At 41.9% G+C, this 19,780-nt stretch overlaps 3 protein-coding genes across 6 annotated transcripts; all 3 read left to right on the top strand.

Annotated features, from left to right (window-relative positions):
* Positions 1-1,461: 1,461 nt before the first annotated feature.
* synj2bp (synaptojanin 2 binding protein) lies at positions 1,462-5,749 on the top strand. The gene is made up of 4 exons (XM_037487167.2): positions 1,462-1,672; positions 2,241-2,377; positions 2,839-2,934; positions 3,691-5,749. The coding sequence occupies exons 1-4, from the start codon at positions 1,609-1,611 to the stop codon at positions 3,832-3,834; spliced, it is 441 nt and encodes a 146-aa protein (XP_037343064.2). The 5' UTR covers positions 1,462-1,608; the 3' UTR covers positions 3,835-5,749.
* A 601-nt stretch (positions 5,750-6,350) lies between these two features.
* LOC119228049 (deubiquitinase DESI2) lies at positions 6,351-13,539 on the top strand. Of its 2 annotated transcripts, none has more exons than XM_037487330.2 (6): positions 6,351-6,821; positions 6,999-7,204; positions 9,428-9,503; positions 10,044-10,137; positions 10,226-10,367; positions 11,112-13,539. In XM_037487330.2, the coding sequence occupies exons 2-6, from the start codon at positions 7,166-7,168 to the stop codon at positions 11,349-11,351; spliced, it is 591 nt and encodes a 196-aa protein (XP_037343227.2). In that variant the 5' UTR covers positions 6,351-6,821; positions 6,999-7,165; the 3' UTR covers positions 11,352-13,539. The 2 variants fall into 2 exon arrangements, with proteins under 2 accessions (XP_037343227.2, XP_062413405.1); XM_062557421.1 differs by having other exon boundaries at positions 6,356-6,821; positions 9,431-9,503.
* A 509-nt stretch (positions 13,540-14,048) lies between these two features.
* Positions 14,049-18,673, top strand: srsf5a (serine and arginine rich splicing factor 5a). Of its 3 annotated transcripts, none has more exons than XM_062557138.1 (8): positions 14,049-14,178; positions 14,935-15,066; positions 15,151-15,221; positions 15,332-15,487; positions 15,611-15,689; positions 17,011-17,084; positions 17,178-17,282; positions 17,500-18,673. In XM_062557138.1, exons 2-8 carry the CDS (start codon positions 14,941-14,943, stop codon positions 17,840-17,842), a joined length of 954 nt encoding a protein of 317 aa, XP_062413122.1. In that variant the 5' UTR covers positions 14,049-14,178; positions 14,935-14,940; the 3' UTR covers positions 17,843-18,673. The 3 variants fall into 3 exon arrangements, with proteins under 3 accessions (XP_062413122.1, XP_037341968.2, XP_037341967.2); XM_037486071.2 differs by having other exon boundaries at positions 14,932-15,066; positions 15,620-15,689; XM_037486070.2 differs by having other exon boundaries at positions 14,932-15,066.
* Positions 18,674-19,780: the final 1,107 nt, after the last annotated feature.

Genomic DNA, 19,780 nt, shown 5'->3' with positions numbered 1-19,780 from the left:
GAATCTTACCGAACGCTTCACTCAGCATTGGTTCCTTGGCCTCTTCCTCATCATCTTCATCAATCAGAGGAGAATGGGGGAACCTGAGAGACACGTGGACACAAAGAAAACACAGTTCATCTTTTGATGTCCTCAAACAACATCCAAATGATGGGAAACAGGAAACATCCCATTGAAGCCCTGAAGGAAGCTGAAGAGAGGAATTACAACCTGCAGGTTCTCCCGTCAACACACATTCAGGAAGAGAAGTCCAGTACCAACAGAAAGGGTGTTGAAGTGCTGATAAATAAATATATTAATACTTAATTAGCATGAATAAACATTAAACATGACGAATCGTCAAAACAAAGAGGAGGTGGCCCAAAATATCAGTCAACATGCACAGTCATCTTATCAGTTTTTAATGATCTGAGTGTTGTCTCCTGCTTTACTCTGTTCCACCTGATCACACCTCCGCTCTGCCTCCATCTGCTGCTCAGTGGAAGTACTGCAGGCCCTTTTGTCCAGTTTACCTTCTGCTTTCTGATGCTAGAGGTCAATGTTTGTCACGTTTAAGTTGGTCATTAAAACATCAGTAGATACACTTAGAAATGCTCATTTTATTCAATGACCTCTCAAGCACCTTCCCTGTGGACCACCAGTATATAATTGGTGATAAATTGCTTTTTTTTAATTGTTGCATTTTTACTCAGTGAAATTATCACATTTTTCACTTGTATTAGCTTAACTGTCTTTTGACTCTATGTAGGTAGAGCACTGCTGGCCAGTCCTATAGGCGAGCGGCGTGTTCAAGAAGGATCTTGAAAAGATCCTGGATCTGGTGAGGTAAATATCACCAGGTAACAAATGCTTGTCTTCTAGTGACTCACAACTCACCTCATGGTGCATGTTACATGAAGGGCTATTTCTGTTTTAGGTTTGGTATGAGTCAACAGTAGATAGTTGCTAAGTGATTAATCAAACAAACAAAAAGACGCACTTTGAACAAACCTCTATGTCGCTTACAAGTGTTCCACCTTTTAAGCTTATTCTGTGCAATATTATAGACTTGCCTGGAATTATTAAATGACTGTGTTTTAAAGTAGTCAGGTTTGCTTTTCCAGAAACAATTTCATGATTTATTGAAAGACTCCAGGACAGACGGTGCTGCCATCCCCGCCATCATTATGCATTGCATATTCACAGAAAGGATCAATAATGGACCAAGATGTCTGCATGAGAGCCCTCAAACACTCGGCGTGACAGTGGGACAGAAATAAACCCTCAGCGGGAGCGCGCCTCAAAGTGCGTGAGTCCGTAAGGGAAATTTGTAACTGACACAGTTTCTAGTCTAGAAACATACACGACATGTAGAACTGGGGCTTTAATACGACTCGTAAAAGTACATGACATCGTCGTGGGATCGACTTATTGTATTATTCTTCGTTTCTGACTCGCTTCCTTTCCCCCGTGAGGCGAAGGTCGGCCTGCGGTTCCGCCTCAGCCCTGCAGGGGGCAGCACGGCCACGGACCACCGACTGCGCCAAAGGCAGCAAATCGAAACTCCTCAATGAGTCCACCTTCGGATAAGTAGTTTGTCCGTTCTTCGCGGCTTGACGTCTTGACAAAATGAATGGTTCAGCGCACCCCTCGCCCAACATGGTGGACATAAAGCTGAAGCGCGGCTCTGCGGGTAAGGAGGCCCGCGTGACTCCACGCGCGGTTAGCACGCAGCGGTGGAGTGGCTAGCTGCTTTAGCTACGTAGCAGGAAAGAGAAGTCTACGCTGTCAACGCTGGCGTGTATCCCGAAGCTAATGGCTAGTTCACGAATATAAAATACCGTCTCATCCCGCTCCTTGTGTTTTTCGGTTGCACTTGGGAGGGTTAAGTGGATGTTAGAAGCCCGCTGAACTCTGTAAAGCCAGTTCAGACACATTTGTATGAACTGTTTGTGCTCTTTGCCGGTGTTGAATTTTCGGGCCTGTCGGATTTCATTGGAGCAGATGGAGCTAGATAGGAAAGTTTATTTCCATTTATTAGACATCATAACATCTCATTTAAACTTGTTATGCAACACTGTGTTGAACAATCTTTTTACACCTCCGAGTGGCGTTGGCATGATTCATCGCGCACTTTGAACCATTGGGATATCTCCTAAATGTTCTGATTGAATCAGCAACTTCTGCCCAAGGTGAACTATTGGAGTTGTACCTATTGAATATTCCTCCAACACCTCCGTGTCATGTCATGTTTTTTTTAGGTTTGGGGTTCAATATCGTGGGGGGCGTGGACCAGCAGTATGTAGTGAACGACAACGGCATATACGTGAGCAAACTTAAAGACGATGGAGCTGCAGCGGTGGACGGAAGACTCCAAGAGGGAGACAAGATCCTCGCGGTAAATGTGGACTTCAATGGTGTAGAGCAGCGTTTTTTAATGTTTTGTTGATGATTATGACAACACAACTTTATTTATTGACACATTACATGCAGAAGAGAAGAAAGGGGTGAATAGATAATACTGCCAATAATGTGTGATAAACACAAGCCATCCCAAAAAACCTCAACATTGTAGCTAAATACAGTACTTGAGTAAATGAACCGACATGAGCAACCATGTTGACGGTTATCTTTCAAAAGAAAGTCCCTGCCGTTCCCATGTTTAGTCTCCTTTGTGAAGCAGGCAACAGATGTTTTGACTTGAGGTTAGACCAAACACTTAATGACCATGGGCATTTTGCCACGATTTTCTGACATTTTATATATTAAAAAAGACAAAGACGTTCAAGTAATTTCATTTAAAGTGACTGTGAATGACAAAGGCTCATCTGTGTTGTCTTTTTGTATTAATTTGTGTAGATCAACGGAGTTGTGCTGGATAATCTGACGCACCGAGCTACAGTGGAACTCTTCAGGACAGCGGGGGAGGACGTGGAGCTTCGAGTTCTGAAAAAGGTGAGCGGCATGATATCTTAAAAATACCTCCTTTATAATAATTGAATTGTTTGTACTTTTGTATTTATTATTAAGCCGTTGGAAGGTTTTTTTTAAAAAAATGTACCACTTTTTTTTCCACTGAATAAATCCACTTCACACTTGATGTTTGTTTAGAGCTGCCATACCCTGAGCAACTGTCTATTCTACCACATATACAAGTATATCATAAATGCTCAAAAAGAAATGATGTAGTTGTCAGGTGGAGCTTCACTGTTCTTTTGTAGATTTGCACATGAAGTCACGCCAGTGGGTTTGTTCTTACAAGTTGTATTTAATTCATACGGTTCATTTTCTAAAACAGCTTTTGTTTTTACCATAGATGGATTTTCACATGTTTTGGCAGACAGTGTTTTTGTTTTCTTAGGTGAGGGATAGAAAACAGGCCATAATGTTGGATGTGTCTCATGCTCTAGTTTTCAGTTTAATGCAAGAAGTTATTACATTTACATATATGCAGTGAACAGGCATTAAAATAATTACATTTCAACAAAAACTAGATCCAATTAAAGGAAGTGTTCAAGTATGACCGAGCGGATTTACACACCATTCTGAGATCTATTGAAACTAAAATGTGTCCAGCATTTGTTACACCAGATTGTAATATAAACCGAACGGATGGGTGACACCACTCTTTGTAAAAGATTGAAAGTGCATTTCTACATAAATATGACCTCCAACCCGACCAACATTCTTGTTTTCATATCTGTTTTGCAGTTTCCTAATCACGTCAATGGACCGACAGGCTCGCGACCCGAGCCCAGGTCTCCCGTGTCTTCTCTGGAAGTACTGGTTGCTTTAGCCGGAGTGGTAGCTGTCTGTGCCGTTATTTACATGCGGCTCCGTAAGAAGCACTTTTAACAAAGCCAACGTCTGTTTTAGGATCAAAAACTTTGCTAAAGGCCAAAGAAAAGGGGGATCAAACTCTAACAATCGACGCCGTTATTTTTTTTTTATTAATAGGTGTTCGTGTCGCTGATGAGTTTTCCCATGTTCATGTGTATGTTGTGATTTAATGGTAGCTTCTTGACACCCTTCCTATGCATAAGGATTCTCTTTGCACAACGGTTACCTTTTGATAGTTAACCCTGTCACCGGGCAGAGGCTGAGGAGGGTTATCTATATTACTGCTGCCGAGGCTGAGTCCAGGCAGAAAGCAAACAGTGGCCCCGGACACAGAATACAGTTAATCTCCTTGGGTCAAGTGCGACTTGTTCCAGTTTCAGGGTCCATTTGTGAGCTGAAAGGCCGTGCCGTGTTCAGTCCTCCGCACTCCTCTGTGCACCTCCAGCCCTGAATGCCAGATTTCTCCGAGTGTCAACGTGACAGAAACCTGCTGCACATTCGGTCCATCAGTATTTGGAGAAAGAAAAAAAAAAAGAAATGATGGACAGTTTGATTTTCATTTTGCAACCTGTTGAACAGAGTTGTGCGAGGAGAGGCAAACCTGCTGTGCTGAAGGAGGCCGGTAGTTGACGTGATAAGCTGTCTTGGAAATTACTTAGTGTTTTTTTTTTTTTCTTCTGTCTATTCAAAGTAGGATCAAAATGAAAATCAACCCAATACGCCCATTGACACATTCAATTAAAGGATGTTGCTGGCAATAATCTTTCTTTCTTATTGTCAACAAATGCCATTAAAACCAACAGTTGGTTCCTGTTCATTAAAACGTTACGTCTTCACCCGCTTGTTTGCCTGCAGCTACAAACAATTGACACATGAAGAAAAAATACACAACATTTTTAGTTTAAAAAAATGTCTCCTGAAACAGTTGGGCACTGTAATTTTTAATAAGTTGCTTAGACAGAAGTAAATTGCCTTATTGTGGGGAGGGAGGGAACTATTCCCAGCTGTGTATTATACATATACTGTATAGTGCTTTAGTCGGTACTCTGGGCAGCAGGAGGGTTGAATGTGACTGAGTCCAAATAAACGTCAGTGCCAGTGTTAGTTGTAATGAAGAAACATGTCAATCCAGTGTAACAGTGCTGCCCAGTGATGCATTTTTAATCTTTTTTTTTTCCCGACAACGGTGGAACTCTGTTGCACTATAATACATATCAGAAAATAGTAATTCATTTGGTATGAATCTTTAAATGGGATTATCTTAGAGTAAGAAGAGCACTATCAGAAAGCAAAATATGCTTGAAACTATCACCAAGTATTTTCTCTTTTAAGGGTTTATTTTAAGTCATGTGGTACCTAATTTCTAATCATTTCTTGGAAAGATTTCATGTGGTGAGCAGCTTGTTGACTCTGAGATGCGGGCATGTTTTTGTTGTGTCGCAGCCATTTTAGACATTGTTCTGTTTTATGGGGCCAGTACTAATAGTCATATTGCACCTTCTGCCAATGAATGGATTTATGTTATGATTCAGTTAATTTGTGTGAAGAATCAACAACTTATACAGAAAATCAATTTGAGCAATTCAAGTAATGAAATGTTTTTTCTTTAAACAAATGAGTTTTTGTTGACCATTTTTTGTTTTTTGCACTAGCCACAATCATGGAACTCCTAACTTCCATAGAACAGATGAATAAGTGAACTGTGTTTGCCTGATGTGTGTGTTCACATTTCTCAGTCTGCGGTGCGTCCATCATGTCGTCTCTGACCAAATGTGGCTCTTGTCTGTAAATACATTTAATGTTTTCCTGAATGGGACTGTGAATATGTGCAGGACGCCAGAAAGTGCAGATCAGAGGCACTAATAAATAATGTAAAATATTGTGGGTTTTACTTTCAAGCACCTGCTGTATTAAAAATCATTTCAAATTACCTCTGCTTTTTGTATTTTCTTTGAGAAAATGAGTCTTGAGTCTGATCTTTCTGCTGAATCTATGAAACTAATCCATGATCAAATATAAAATAAATAAATATACTCAGATACGGTTAAGAAATTATTAAAAGGTTAGAATGTTTTTAAAACAATCACAATTAGTCTAATTTTAATTGAGTTACTATTTGTCATGGTTATGAGATACATCTCATTACAATAAAAAGTATGCTCAACATTAATTGAGATTTTATACATTTCATAAGTCAAAATGAATACTAAAAAATATATATCATTGATGTATCAAATGATCTATAAGGTTAGCTAATGATAGCATGAAACCGGATGTTGACATTCTACCTTCAAATTAAAGGCAGACCTGATTGCGAAAAAATTTACTCATGTTCAACATATACAGAAACCATTATAAGTAACACAGATTAGTTGGGAATAAATGTAAATTAATTCTAAGTAACGAGTAAAATAAATGATGGTCTAGCTTAGTCACAATAAAAGCCCGTTGTTTCATCATGGTTTTTTACATTTCTTTATTGACCATTTGTAATAACTCATCTAAGTGGTAATAATTCACAAAAATACACCATGACGATGGAAGCAAAGCTTTAGAAAAAGTCTTTTCTTTTTAACAAAATAAGCTCCTGCACACCCACAGCGGCTGCGTACCCATCTGCCAGTGGAGGATGTTGCCTCGGAGGCAAATATGATGTCATGTAAAGCTTCAGCCCCACCAGGAGGGAGAGGGAGGCAGCGCCGGATGAGGACACCACACGGATGCATATCGGCTGCTTTTGGCCCTTTCTGAAATACATCTGAAAGGGAAAGGGAAAGAAAAGAAACCTATCGGAGCGGTTTTTGGTAAACGTGTTCGTGTCCTGCCGCTTTGAGGCAGGAGGAGCGGCACCGGCCGGTGATGCTGCGGCCCCACCGGACTCCATCAGGTGTATTGAACCGCACACGGCTCCGACGTCCTCCGCTTGAGGCATGTTTCCGCCCTCCGCCTCCATCGTCGACATCGGTCCGCCCTAGCTGTCGCCTCTTCAGACTTCCACACTTGTAGGTCCTCCGTGACCGCCGTGGATCATGTTATCACCGCCATCGCGTTCCACGCGACATTTTGAGCTGTTGCTGCTTTTTACTTCACCAACGGCAGCGGTTCGTCCGCACAGCGGCTCATTTTCTAAGATTTCTCTTTCTTCTTCATTTCCCTGCTTCCCACCCAACATGCCGTAGTGCCTCCGGGACTACACGCTTCACTTGTCCTGTTTCTCTCGGGACATTTCTTCGGGTAATGAGCATCCTGCCGCCCTCCAGAAGACGCCCGTCCGGTGGTGCTGCTTTTGGCCGCGTGGCCCTGTGACTTCAGAGGCGGCGGGTGGAGGACAGCTCAGGTCTCAGCCATGGCCAGCGAACCCGTTATCCTCAACGTGTACGATATGGTGAGAATCCCTCCCAGCCACTTACTTACTTTTTTATTCTCTTGCTTGTGTTTGGGGGTGGGTGTGGGGGGGGGGGGGAGTGTAGAGTAATCGACACCAGCAGAGAGGAAGTGAGTCTGTCTCCAGAAATAGCACCCACCACACACACGTCTCACAAGTGCACTTTTAAAGTTGGACTCACACAGTATATAAAACAGAGACGGGTTTTTTGTCTTCAACATAAGACTGTTTGTCCAAATCCATCATTTTTCCAGTGCTTACTAACGCTTCTTTAATCCCACTCCCATGCATGTCGAATATATGTCACGTTAAAATCTTTTCTGATAATTTGTAACTTGGGGCGAACAGTCCCACCAATCTTCATAGATTGAGGCGGTATGCAAAACTGTGTCAATGTGTTAATGTCCTTATCTGAGGATGTAAGGGAGTAAAATATGGAATTGTAAACAAGAGCTTCTCTCAACCCTCTGACCTTTGTCACTGCATACAAAAACACACATGTACACACACACAGCATGCGTCCACACACACACCAGTAAAGGACAAGGGTCTATTCAGACACGTGCCTTTTCTTTTCTGTCTGCTGCTGAACAACCTCCTGTGTGAATATTACGCAACATGTCCAAAGAATTACTCCAGTCACACAAAAACAGATGCAATATTGTCGACCTCCTCCACACTGGTAACGCTTTACTTTAACTCCCCGTGTTAGAGTGAGAATATGTAAGCAGCACAAAGAAATGTGTTAATGATACTTTAACTACTGTATAACGTAGTTGTAAGCAGATATAGAGTAGTTATAAGTGTGTGTACATGTCTTCTTTAAATAATTATAACCTCTGTAACGTTTCTACTATAAAACGTGTATTTAACTAACTTACCAGTGGGTCAAAAACTAAAAATTACTTTTTGTGAACCCGATTTTTATTAGCAGTGAGGATGACAGAACCCGCCACTGACCTGAAAACTATATAGAGAGTAAACTAATGAGTGTAAATACATATAATTACTATAGGGGGGAAAAGGAGAAACTGGAACCTCTTGGCTCTGTTTCAAATGTAAGAAAATTCTTTCAAAATCCCATTTACATTTATAATACTTGGAAATACAGCCATGGAACAGGGGCTTCCCATTTTTACCCGAGGATCAAACACAAAGAAGGCAGCACGTTTCCGCCTGAGAGTGAATCCCGCGAGCAGAAGGGATGACGATGAATCGATGCCTCCAATGTGAGGTCAATGCGACTGATGGGTGTAGTGGCTGCTGCATCCGCAGAGGCAGGATGTTGGAGGGGGGAGACGGCATGGATCGTTGCAGCAATTGGTTGTTATGGGCCGAGAGGGATGAGGTGCAGCATCCCAGAGAAGTGGTTTGTATCAGCAAGATTTGTCACGATTGTTGCTAAGACTCTTGTTTACCAACTGAAAGTCATATAATTTGGAGCATATACCACGTCCACGTGCATTATTTCCCAAATAGGAAGCTGAGCTTTCCATTATCGTTCCATGGCAGGTAGAAAAAAGAAAGGAAAGCAAATGCCAAGAGCTGAAATGGATAGAAGTTACTGCAGAAATATGACCCCGTAAACACAAAGCGAAGAGGTGGAAATGCTTTTATTGTATCACTCTGAGACCATCAGAGCAGAAATGAGCTCTATTATTAATATGGGACAGCTGGGGCAGCCTGCCCAGCTCTTAGTGTGTTTCCTCAGGGATGTCTAGTGTCAGTGGGCGTTGGGTGGCCATGAATGATGCCTCAATTGTCTGCAGTGAAGCTCAGATGTTGTAGCTCAGGAACATTCCTCATGGCCTAGTGGGTTGAACAGATCAGAGCGCCATTGTGTGATTGATTGCCCTTGTGAGGGATCAGTTCTGGGTGTTTCCTCTTGCTTTCTGCCCAGTTGCATGCTGGGACACCCCCGCTGTTGTAATCATGAGAAAGAATAATTTGATAAAAGGCACAAATGGTTAAATATTTTCTTAAAAATGCAGGTTATCAAAAGTTTTGATTTATTTAATCAGAAAAGACTGGTTGTTCTGGTGATATGAGCATTGTGTTAACAACCACACTGCTCAAAGGATTGCATTCATCTGACAAATTCACCAAAAATATTTTGTGTAGAGCTGCCGTGTTGTTTATATGCTGATAGAACACAAATAACTGATATTAATCCATAACTAAGCCCTCCTCTCCACTCTTTTTTTCCTTTCCCACTATTCCCAGCAGTACTGGATAAATGAATACACTTCCAATCTGGGGATTGGAGTCTTCCACTCAGGCATTGAGATATATGGCAGAGGTAAGACCTTTCCTTTGTTCATTTATATCTCTAAAATCCCACTACAGCGTGTCAGGGAAGCACAGCGACATAAAAGCTCAAAGGACACGTGTAAAGTAAAAGTTGGAATATTTCCCTCTCAACTGTAGTGGAGAAGACATGGAAATACTCAAGTAAAATAAAAGTATCTCAGGTGTGTACCTGCTGTGTACACATGCTTAAATGTTACTTTCATATATATACAGTATATACAGTATATATATATATATTTTGAATTCCGAAATTGCTGAAGGAGTGCTGTGTATTTGTTGTCATGAGCAAATTCAAGATGAAGATGAAATGTAAGGTGCTCTATCTAATATGCAGTTGGCTGCCAGAGTTCAACCCTGTTTTCTGTTTCACTGCTGTAAATACAGAGCACAGAGGTCTGTAATCAGCCCGGCCTAATGATTTAAGCACACTGTGTCAGTGATTAATTGCTGTCTCTTGTGCAACTACAAAATCGTTTTGTGCTTCGGTGCCAGGAGTCAATGTGTGTTATGCGTCCATGTCTCCACGCAGAATTTGCATATGGGGGCCACCCGTACCCTTTCAGTGGCATCTTTGAGATCACTCCGGGGAACGCCTCTGAGCTGGGAGAGACATTCAAATTCAAGTGAGCGTGCTTCATTTTTAGCATACAGTGCTTAGAGAGGTTTTTAATGTTAATGTGTGCTGATAGGTCTTTCCCTGCTTGCAAACAGAGAGGCCATTATTTTGGGCACCACTGACTTCACAGAGGAGGACATTGATAAGATCATGGAGGAGCTGGGTAAAGAGTTCAAAGGCAATGCCTACCATCTAATGCACAAAAACTGCAACCACTTCTCGTCCTCGCTGTCTGAGGTCAGTCTGACACGGTGTTCACATCAAAGGGTTTGGTTTTTTGTTCCTAGCTGTTGGGACAGAACCCACCAGATACACAGAAACAATTCTTATATAGCTTTACATACAGTACCAGTCATGACTCTAGACTCGCCTTCTCATTAAATTGAATGAAAAGGTGTGTCAGGTGTGACGTATCACCTTCTCATTGAATTGAATGAGAAGGTGTATTCAAACTTTTGACTGGTACTGTAGGTTAGGCCCAAATACTACATGAGTTTCTCCAGATACCTAAACGGGTTCTGCACCGATTTCACAAATAAACTTGTGAAAACGATTGTATTGTTATTATGGAACAAGAATTGTTGATGTCGCCTGTTCCATGATCAGCTTATTTTCAATTTGTCAAATGCTTTGCTTTACTTGCCGAGTACATGCAAAACTGGTTACATTCCCTTTAGTCTTGGGTGTAATTTAATATAAGCATGCTAACATCTGACAATAGGATGATGAACATTGTAAACATTTAGCCTGTCACGTATAAAGGACCCTTTAGAGTTATTTGAGAAACATCCAATCAAGTTTTCTAGGGGCTGGACCAAGTGTAAAGTTGAAGAGCAACTTTAAATTGCAGGGATGGTCCTTTATCGTTTACTATGCATCCATTTCCTGTTTACGTATATGCCACATATTTCCAATATGTCTTGAGCATTTATGGAAGGAAAGTTAAAGTGTTTCACACCAACATATTGCAACTCTTTTCAGTTGCTGTGTGGCCGTGAAATCCCTCGCTGGGTCAACCGACTGGCGTACTTCAGCTCCTGCGTCCCCTTCCTGCAGAGCTGCCTACCCAAGGAGTGGTTAACCCCGGCCGCCCTGCAGAGCCACATCAGCCTCGGCCTCCACAAAGAGGGGCACAACGAGTCGAGCGACGACGACCGCTCGTCCCCCTCCGAGGCCGCGCCCGCCGGCTCCTCCCACAGCTGTCGCCACACGAGGGTGTGAATTGCCCAACATGCACTGACCTCTAAGTACCAAAGCCACCTCTGCTCAAGGGCCGCGGCGCTAGTAGGCTCGAACAACCGGCTCACCTCATGCTATTTGTTCTGTTAGTAAAAAGGCAGGAAATGAAGATGTGTCCTCGTTCAGACACACCGCCTGGCCTGCTGACAACAGGATGAAAATGACTGACTTGAGCCCCGAAGCGTGTGCTCAGACTCCACCACAACCACTTGTAGATCTGAAGTTTGTAGTACACTATTATTGTTTTTTTCCATGAACTTGTAAACCTTTTTCAGCCTTGTTCCCTGCCCTGCCTTCGGAGCTGCTTTTGCAGAACAACTGTCTAGACATCTAAGGCTACTTATAAGTGGCATTACCAGGAAACTACTTCTCAGCTCAATTTCAACAAGCTCTCGTTCAATAACCTCTATGTGGCCTTTCATTGTGTGGAACCTAAGTAGTTAACCATGGCCATTTTAGAGGGTTTAAAGAATTTAAAGCTCTGTCAGAACTAAAAATGTTACATGTTAAAAGACTGGGACAAAAAGCTACACTTTTGATCATATTATCAAGAGTTTCCTCTCTTTTCCTTTTCTAAAATGAATGATACCACCTGGAGCTTGTTTAATCAATGGACTGGCAGTGTGCTAAGGGTGTAGCCAGTGGATAGAAAGTTGTAAACAATTACGGTTATACTGGCAAATACTGTTGAGTTTAAATAGTCTCTGTTAATACAGCCTCGCTTGGACAACAGTTAACCGTTATTGAGGAACATCTCATAGACAAAAACAAAAAGAAACTCAAGATGCTCTACTGACAGTTATTGACTTTGTGATCTTGTACGATTTTTGTCTACGCTTTTCTATTCAAACAGTCTTTATAAAACAGTGCAATAGGGAAGGGAATGTATATTTACACCCAGAGAATGTTCCTCTGTCATAATGATCTAATCACCCTTTGCACCATTAAACCAATGAAGATTAAGCAGCCATGGAAAAGACGAAAAGAAATATCAATATTATCCTTTGAGTGTTGGAAGTCGTTAGTCGTTTATAGGGTATGCATTTTGGGAAACATACTTAGTTGCTTTCTTGTAGAGAGTAAGATGAGAAAATTAACACCATCTTCATGGTGGGATTGTATGAATTTGCAGCAGGAAACTTGGTTAGCATAGCTCAGCTTCAGCATAAGGGCTTGAAGCAGTTACAGATAGCCCGGCCTTTTCTAAAGATCGCAACCCCCCCACTAGCAGACTGAATTCTCAATTAACAAATTATCTAATTTGTTTTGCTGCAAAAGAACAAACAAAGTTTAAAACAGACAATTTTACAGATTTGTTTTGTTGCTGGCTAGCGGTTTCCCCATGTTCTGTCTTTATGCTAGGCTAAGCTAACTGAATCATCATCTAACACAGCAATACAGAAGTGAAAAGTGTCTTTTCCAAAATATGAAACTGTTACATGTTTTATTTATTTCAGCTGAACCTTTACATGTTAACAGATAACATTTTGATCATAGTAAACACACGTTTAAGAGGTTGCTCATACTCCTGAGGTTTGCTGCAGGGAGAAAATCAGATACCCATGAAGGAAAAATAGGATGTCATGAAGTTATATGTAATTAGCAAACATGCAAGTACCCCCCACCCTCACTCCCCACGCCTGATACTGATGATGGTGGTGATTATAATGATTTTAATGATAATGATAATAATGACAAACATAATTCAAATGAATTTTGCCCCCTTTTTTTAAATACAAAAGCTCAGTGAACCAGGCCGCATGTTATTTTAGTCTTTTCCTTGACCTGCTGTAGTCTCTTCATGGACAGCTACCCTTTTCTCAGGAAGGAAATCACTCAACTCCTAACAGTGGCAGTCATCTCATTCCTGCTGAACCTGTTAAATGGGGTTGAAAGGGCACATCTGACTTATTCTTCATGTTATTGAATAAGCTATATTCCTATTAATTTTGGATGTAGTATTTTGTATTTCACCAAATGCCGTGTGTTTGGACCTTTTTGTTACATTTTTGGTCAGCAGAAGCTGTGCACAGATCAGTTATCCGTGCTCAGGAGTCTTTGGGACTTCCTACAGAGCAGACCAGGAATGTTTCCCGTATTTCTCAACCGTAACCCAGTATTTTGCTTCTCTTATCCCAGAAAAATGTCAGAATGAAGAACGAAGAATAAAGAGAAGAATAACAAAGAAATGTGTGTTCTTTTCGATTGTAGCCTAGAATATGGGCGGTGGGAAATGTGAGAATTTAAATTGTGATTTATAATGTATTTTAAGTTCTGTGATTTATCATTTATTTAACTTAAATTTCACCTGATATGCTAAAAGAATATTTTAACATTTTAATTAGATTAACTATTTGTAAAATGTAAAATAGTAATATAAGTGGGAGGACACAGGATTTCTAAAGTCTCTTCTGCTTGGTGGTTGCCAAATCTCTTCTATATGCCCCTCTGAGGATTCAGACAACTCCATATATTTTTTTCATTAACACATCAAGTTGTGTATCTCAACATTAAATGCCGTTTTTTCATTCGACATAATACGTCAACAGAGCCGATGCAATATCTTATGAATACTAAAGAGGGGGGAAATCGTCATCTTTCAAGTGAAGGATTGACCGGGGAATTTTATGACTAACCTTAAACTGGCAACCTGAAGGCAGCTGCAGCATTTCCGGTTCCCTCCCCCATCCTTTAACCCACTCGCCATTTTGATTAAGCCCAGTCGAGCAACAGCGAGACCCCACGGCACATCGTTGAAGCTTAACGACGACGTAAATATCGAAACCTGAGACGATTTGAGTATTCAAAGGTAAGCCCGTGATCGACTCTGTGTTACACATGTTATTAATTCTATGTGTTTTGTATAGACTTTTTAACGTGGGGCTCGACGTTTCTTAACAGAGACCTGTGTCTTTGTAGCTAACATGACGGTGGCTAGCTCACCTGAGCTAACAGTAGTCGGCCTCGAGGCAGCCAACGACCGTTATGAACAAGACACCGTATTTTTTAGCAAGCTTAATATAATTATTGCTAACGAGAATGTTATTCGGCACAATCTCTCATCAAATTTCGTGTTTAGAAGACCCTTTGATGTAATAATTCATTTAATCGTTAGCTTACAGACGTGCGTCGTCGTAGCTACGGCCTACTGCTCAACGTGCCCCGCGTTAGCCGGGCCCGATCCCTTCCCCCCCCCCCCCCCACCGAGAGAATGTACCGTTACGCTCGGTGGCTGACTTTAAACATACCACTAAATACTCAATGATACAATTTATACACTAAATTTAGATCATACAATTATTAAGAGTAAAAAACGTGATCAATCGGGATGCCAAAAAATAAAATGACATGCGGAGCGTCTCGATGTCGTCGTCCTTTTTATTGGCTCATTCCAATGCTCCACATATTCTCTCCTATGTAGTTTATTATTTGTAAAAAACGATTAAGCTTTGAACTGTGATCCGTCTAATTAACCCTTTGGCTCGCGAAGCGGGCACCATGGGCTTGAGTAACATCGTCGTTTGGTTTAATGTTTAACAGGTCTTGTGTTTTGCCATCTCAGCAGATAACAATGAGTGGTTGCCGTGTCTTCATCGGGCGCTTGAGCCCACACGCCAGAGAGAGGGACGTGGAGAAGTTTTTTAAGGGATATGGGCGCATTCGAGAAATCAACCTGAAGAATGGATTTGGCTTTGTGGTGAGTAACTCAACTTGTGATCACTTAGCGTGCATCAAGGGTTACAATCCTGTTTAAAAAAAAATGTGATTACATCTCTTTCAGGAATTTGATGACCACAGAGATGCAGATGATGCTGTTTATGAGTTAAATGGAAAAGAATTATGCAGTGAAAGGTAAAAATCAGATTTATTTTATGTGTGTGTCCGCCAGCCCGCTCATGCAGGGCTTGCAGCTGACTTCACAAAAATTATTCTTCAGACTGTCATCCTGTTTATTTTTTTAGGGTCACTATCGAGCATGCTCGCTCCAGAAGAGGAAGAGGTGGCGGCCCCGGAGGAATGGGAGGGCGTTTTGGCGGCGGTGGTGGTGGGGGAGGTGGTGGTGGTGGAGGCAGCAGTGGTGGCGGTGGCTATCGTCCATCTCGCAGCAGTGGATCCAGGTACATTTGCCTAAGAAATAAGTTTGTTGTGTTTGTCAAACTCTCTTGGTGTTCTGTGAGGATCTATTGGTCCCCATCTTACCGTAAAATGTTGTATTAAAATCGTTTTTTTGGTTTGCGTTGACTGGACAGGTATGGCCCCCCTGTGAGGACGGATCACAGGCTCATTGTGGAGAATCTCTCTTCACGAATCAGCTGGCAGGTAAGAGACAACTAAACTTTCAGTTTAATCCTAACGCAAGATCAAAAATGTAGATATCACATTTTATTTAGGACATGTGTTTTTTTAATTGAGCAGCATTCATTTGATCAGGCCAGGTCAATTTTTCTATTGATTTTTTAAAACATTAGGTAATTGGCCAATTACAATATAAAGCCTCCAGTGGTTTTTAGTTTGTTTACTTTCCCTTCAAATACATTTTTTGTAAGACCAACGCACATAACTGCTGCCAATTCTGACCAAAAACATTTAAAAATAAATTTAACAGCTGCTCTGATATGGTTTCCTTTATCAGAGGTGATTACACACCCTCCATGGAGGTGTCAGAAGTGTGTAGCGCCCTCTTCTGGTTGTTTTTCTGAATAGTGTCCATTTGGTGCCTCTCCTTACACGCAGTTGCCGCCGGTCTAAAGTCTTGGCTGGGCCCCGTAGCGGGTGGAAGTGGTCTAGCGCAGGATACGGTAGCCTTAGGAGGTCCGTAGCCACAGTCTGGAGGTTCTGTGGGCTGGCACCCCCGACTGCTGTAACCCCCTCAAATCCACGGTCCCTACACTCTCCCGTTTGGGTCTTTTTCTGTTGCTGATGGAGCTGGGGGCGGTGTTGAATCGGGCGCACACCCCTCCCCCTACTTGCTCTCTGGTGGTTCCTTACTTGTGGAGGCCGGATGCTGGTCAAGGCCGTGGTCGTTTCTCAAGGGCTTAACACTGCATTGGTTCCCATTTGCTATTTGGACAAGTGGCTCTATGATAATGTCTTCCTGGGTATGGAGCGGTAAGTAGCATAAACTCATGTGATTGGGTTTGTTTAGGGTCGGGTGGTAAAGGGGTATAGTTTTAGTCTCAAATGGGAAGCAGGCAGTCTTACTATGTAAAGACTTTTGATAGTCATTTTTAGGCCATATTTACAAAATTGTTCTCTTAACCAGAGAACTAGTGTCATCTGACCACCAAGTAATGCACAGGTTCATCTCACATACACACAAAATCCAGTAATACATTTTATGCAAAATTGCATCAAACTTGATACATAGACTACTGTTAACTGTTTATTTGTGTGCAGATGCAACTTCAGAGCCGATTAAATGAGGCTTTTAAACAGTTTGAGTAAAGGCAACACTTGTCTACGCAACACTTTCAGTAGCTCTTTTGTTATCAGTGACAAAAGTCAATATTAGCCCAGGTTTCAGTGTGTTCTGGTTTTTTGTTGCCTGCTAATTTCTCTCCCTCCAGGTCTGAAACGGCTTTCACCGGCATCTCGTGTTTTGTTCTTTGTCACTTACATCTTACATCATGCTTTGAAACAGGACCTGAAAGACCTGATGAGAAAGGCAGGTGAAGTTACCTTTGTGGATGCACACAGGCCCAATAAAAATGAAGGGTATGATGCCTTTTTTATTTTTAAACGAGTCAAACCTTTAGACTGGTAGTTTTCCTCAGATGTTAATGTCTATTTTTTTTCCTGTCCCTGTAGAGTGGTTGAGTTTGCTTCCCGCAGTGACCTGAAGAACGCTATCTCCAAGCTTGATGGGTCTGAGTTGAATGGACGCAAGCTTAAGATCTTTGAGGACAGCAGAAGGTGAGTTTGATTTTTAGACATGTTCTTGAAGACTGTCAACTTCTACGTATTTTTGCACACCAGTGCCATAATGTCAAAAACCTGGTGAAGTAGACAATATTTCTCATATCAACAATTTTGAGAGGCTATCTAAGTTTCTGCTCAGCACTGTGAATATTAGGGTTACTGTTTGTTGTGGTATGTTTACATTATTTTTAAATTACCTCTTCTCCAACAGCCACAGCAAGAGCCGTTCCCGCTCCCGCAGCTACTCCCGCTCAAAGAGTCGTTCCAGGAGCCGCAACCGCTCCAGGAGCCGCTCCAGGTCTATGAGTCGCACCCCAGAAAAGAAGAACTCCGGTGGGGGTCGGGCGTCAGGCAGATCCCCCTCCCGGTCAAAGTCTCGCTCCAAATCCCGCTCAAAGTCTCGCTCCAAGTCCAGGTCCAAGTCCCGCTCCAGATCTCGCTCACGGTCCCCTCTGCCTGCTCAGAACAAGCAGTCCCGCTCTCGGTCCCGGTCCCGCTCTCGGTCTCGCTCCCGGTCCAGATCCCGCTCAGCCTCTGCAGACAGCAAGCACTGAGATCGTGCACCTGTTGGCCGTGAAATAGACTGATAGTTGCTCACCACAGGCCACTGTGGTGGCATGTGATTATTGTTTCTTTTTAACGAAAGGCACAAAATCCACATTTACATGGCTTCTTTTGGGAAAAAAGATCCTCAGTCGTACCATCATTTTAGTTTTTTTTATTAGTTTGGATATGCTTCCACAGGTAAATACATTTGTGCTCCTATTACTTCATTTGTTTGCCCCCTAATGAGAGAACCATTTTACTTTTGCAGAAATGTTGAGTGAATTCAGTGAGGATACGCGTCCTAGGTGTCTGCCATGTTATGATTCCATCCACTCCTGTGTGCTTTTTAGCCGTCAATGGTTAGGTTGGAAAGGTATGAGTTCCCAAAAAGGGTTATAGATGTATTTTATTTTTGCAAAGCTGGCGCCTGGCATTGCCGTGAAACTGTGATTCTGCTTGTGATCTACGCATTTCATTCACTGCCCTGATGTACCACACAATAATGCAAGTATCTCGTTGGATTGATTCAGCTTTCTTGTGTGAAGATTGTGGGGTCTGGCATTCTTTTTTTTTTTGTATTCAGCTGTATCAGGACCTTGTGTTGTGATTCATCTTCATTGCTTTTTATTAACTGAAGCAGTGTGTTGTGTGTCTGTTTCAGCAGGAAGAAATGTCTATGGTTATTAATTTGATACTAATAAAGCTCTCTGCATATTGTCCTTTAATTTTTTTTTAGTGATGTTCATAAAGAACTTGGATTTTTCTTAATGTTTTGTGAATTTGACTCTCGTATTCAAGTTTTTGCAGTTCAACATAATAAAAGTTTTCACAAACCGTTACGTTTGTGAGCCAATGTTTCTTTCTTGCAAATGGCACAAAAAATAAAGGCTTGACTGTAATAAGGGATGTATATTGGAGAATCTAAATCTGCTCTGAGTGACTAGCTGCAGGCAACAGCTGATGTTAGCAGGCTGGAGGAGGTACCTATCTTACCCTACCCACCAACACTTTCCTTTTCAAAGGTTTTAGATTTGTTCCTGAATCCTTTCACCACAAAGGTCCTAAATCAAAGCATGGACGTAAATACTTTAAGGAGTAATATGAGCTGCTGGATGAACTATTAATCCACTAAGCGCGAGACAAGTCTACTCACCAATAGCTATGCCTCATGTGTCTGACAGTGACACAACTCAACTGATTAGTGCCACCTTAAAATCAGTTTAATGAGAATTCTTTTAATAGGATGTTTCTGACACATTTGCACTGACTTGAGTAGCTTGATACAAGCCCAACTGGGAATCTGACTCCCTAACCCACTACGCTTGGCATTTTCATCCAATGGGGGGTCTTCTTTGTCTCGAGCTCCGGCAGGACTTATACTAAACAGTTGATCTTTAATACAGAGAAACAACTATTGCTCCAACATGAATGGTGGGTGCACTTCCATTATCACGCGTCACTGCCGGGCTCACTAAATAAATACTGTGATGTGAAACATGCGTTTTAACTCCCGTGTGTGTCCGAAGGATGGAGATGACCCCGTTGTGAGAGCGAACAACATGGCTGCTGTCTCCACCCTCCACCATGTTCTGATCTGAGATTGTAGATTTCTGTTTAATTTATTGAGAAATTCATAAAAGGTTCAGTATCTATAAAAAGAAACAAATTACTAGTTACTTTTAAGATTAATAATAAATTAAAAATAACTAAAATTGGTAAATAGGGCGGCACGGTGGTGTGGTGCTTAGCACTGTTGCCTCACAGCAAGAAGGTCCTGGGTTCAACTCCTGTGGAGTCTGCATATTCTCCCCGTGTCTGTGTGGGTTCTCTCTGGACTGTGGCAGGACGTCGGAGTGCCCAAGTACAGGATAAGCAGTTTGAAGATGGATGGATGGATAAAATAGGTAAATACCATGATTCATTCCTTCCCAACATGTTTGCTTGTG

This window comes from Pungitius pungitius, chromosome 14, assembly GCF_949316345.1.
Source record: "Pungitius pungitius chromosome 14, fPunPun2.1, whole genome shotgun sequence".
NCBI lineage: Eukaryota > Metazoa > Chordata > Actinopteri > Perciformes > Gasterosteidae > Pungitius > Pungitius pungitius.
This window is presented reverse-complemented; position numbering and strand designations above follow the sequence as displayed.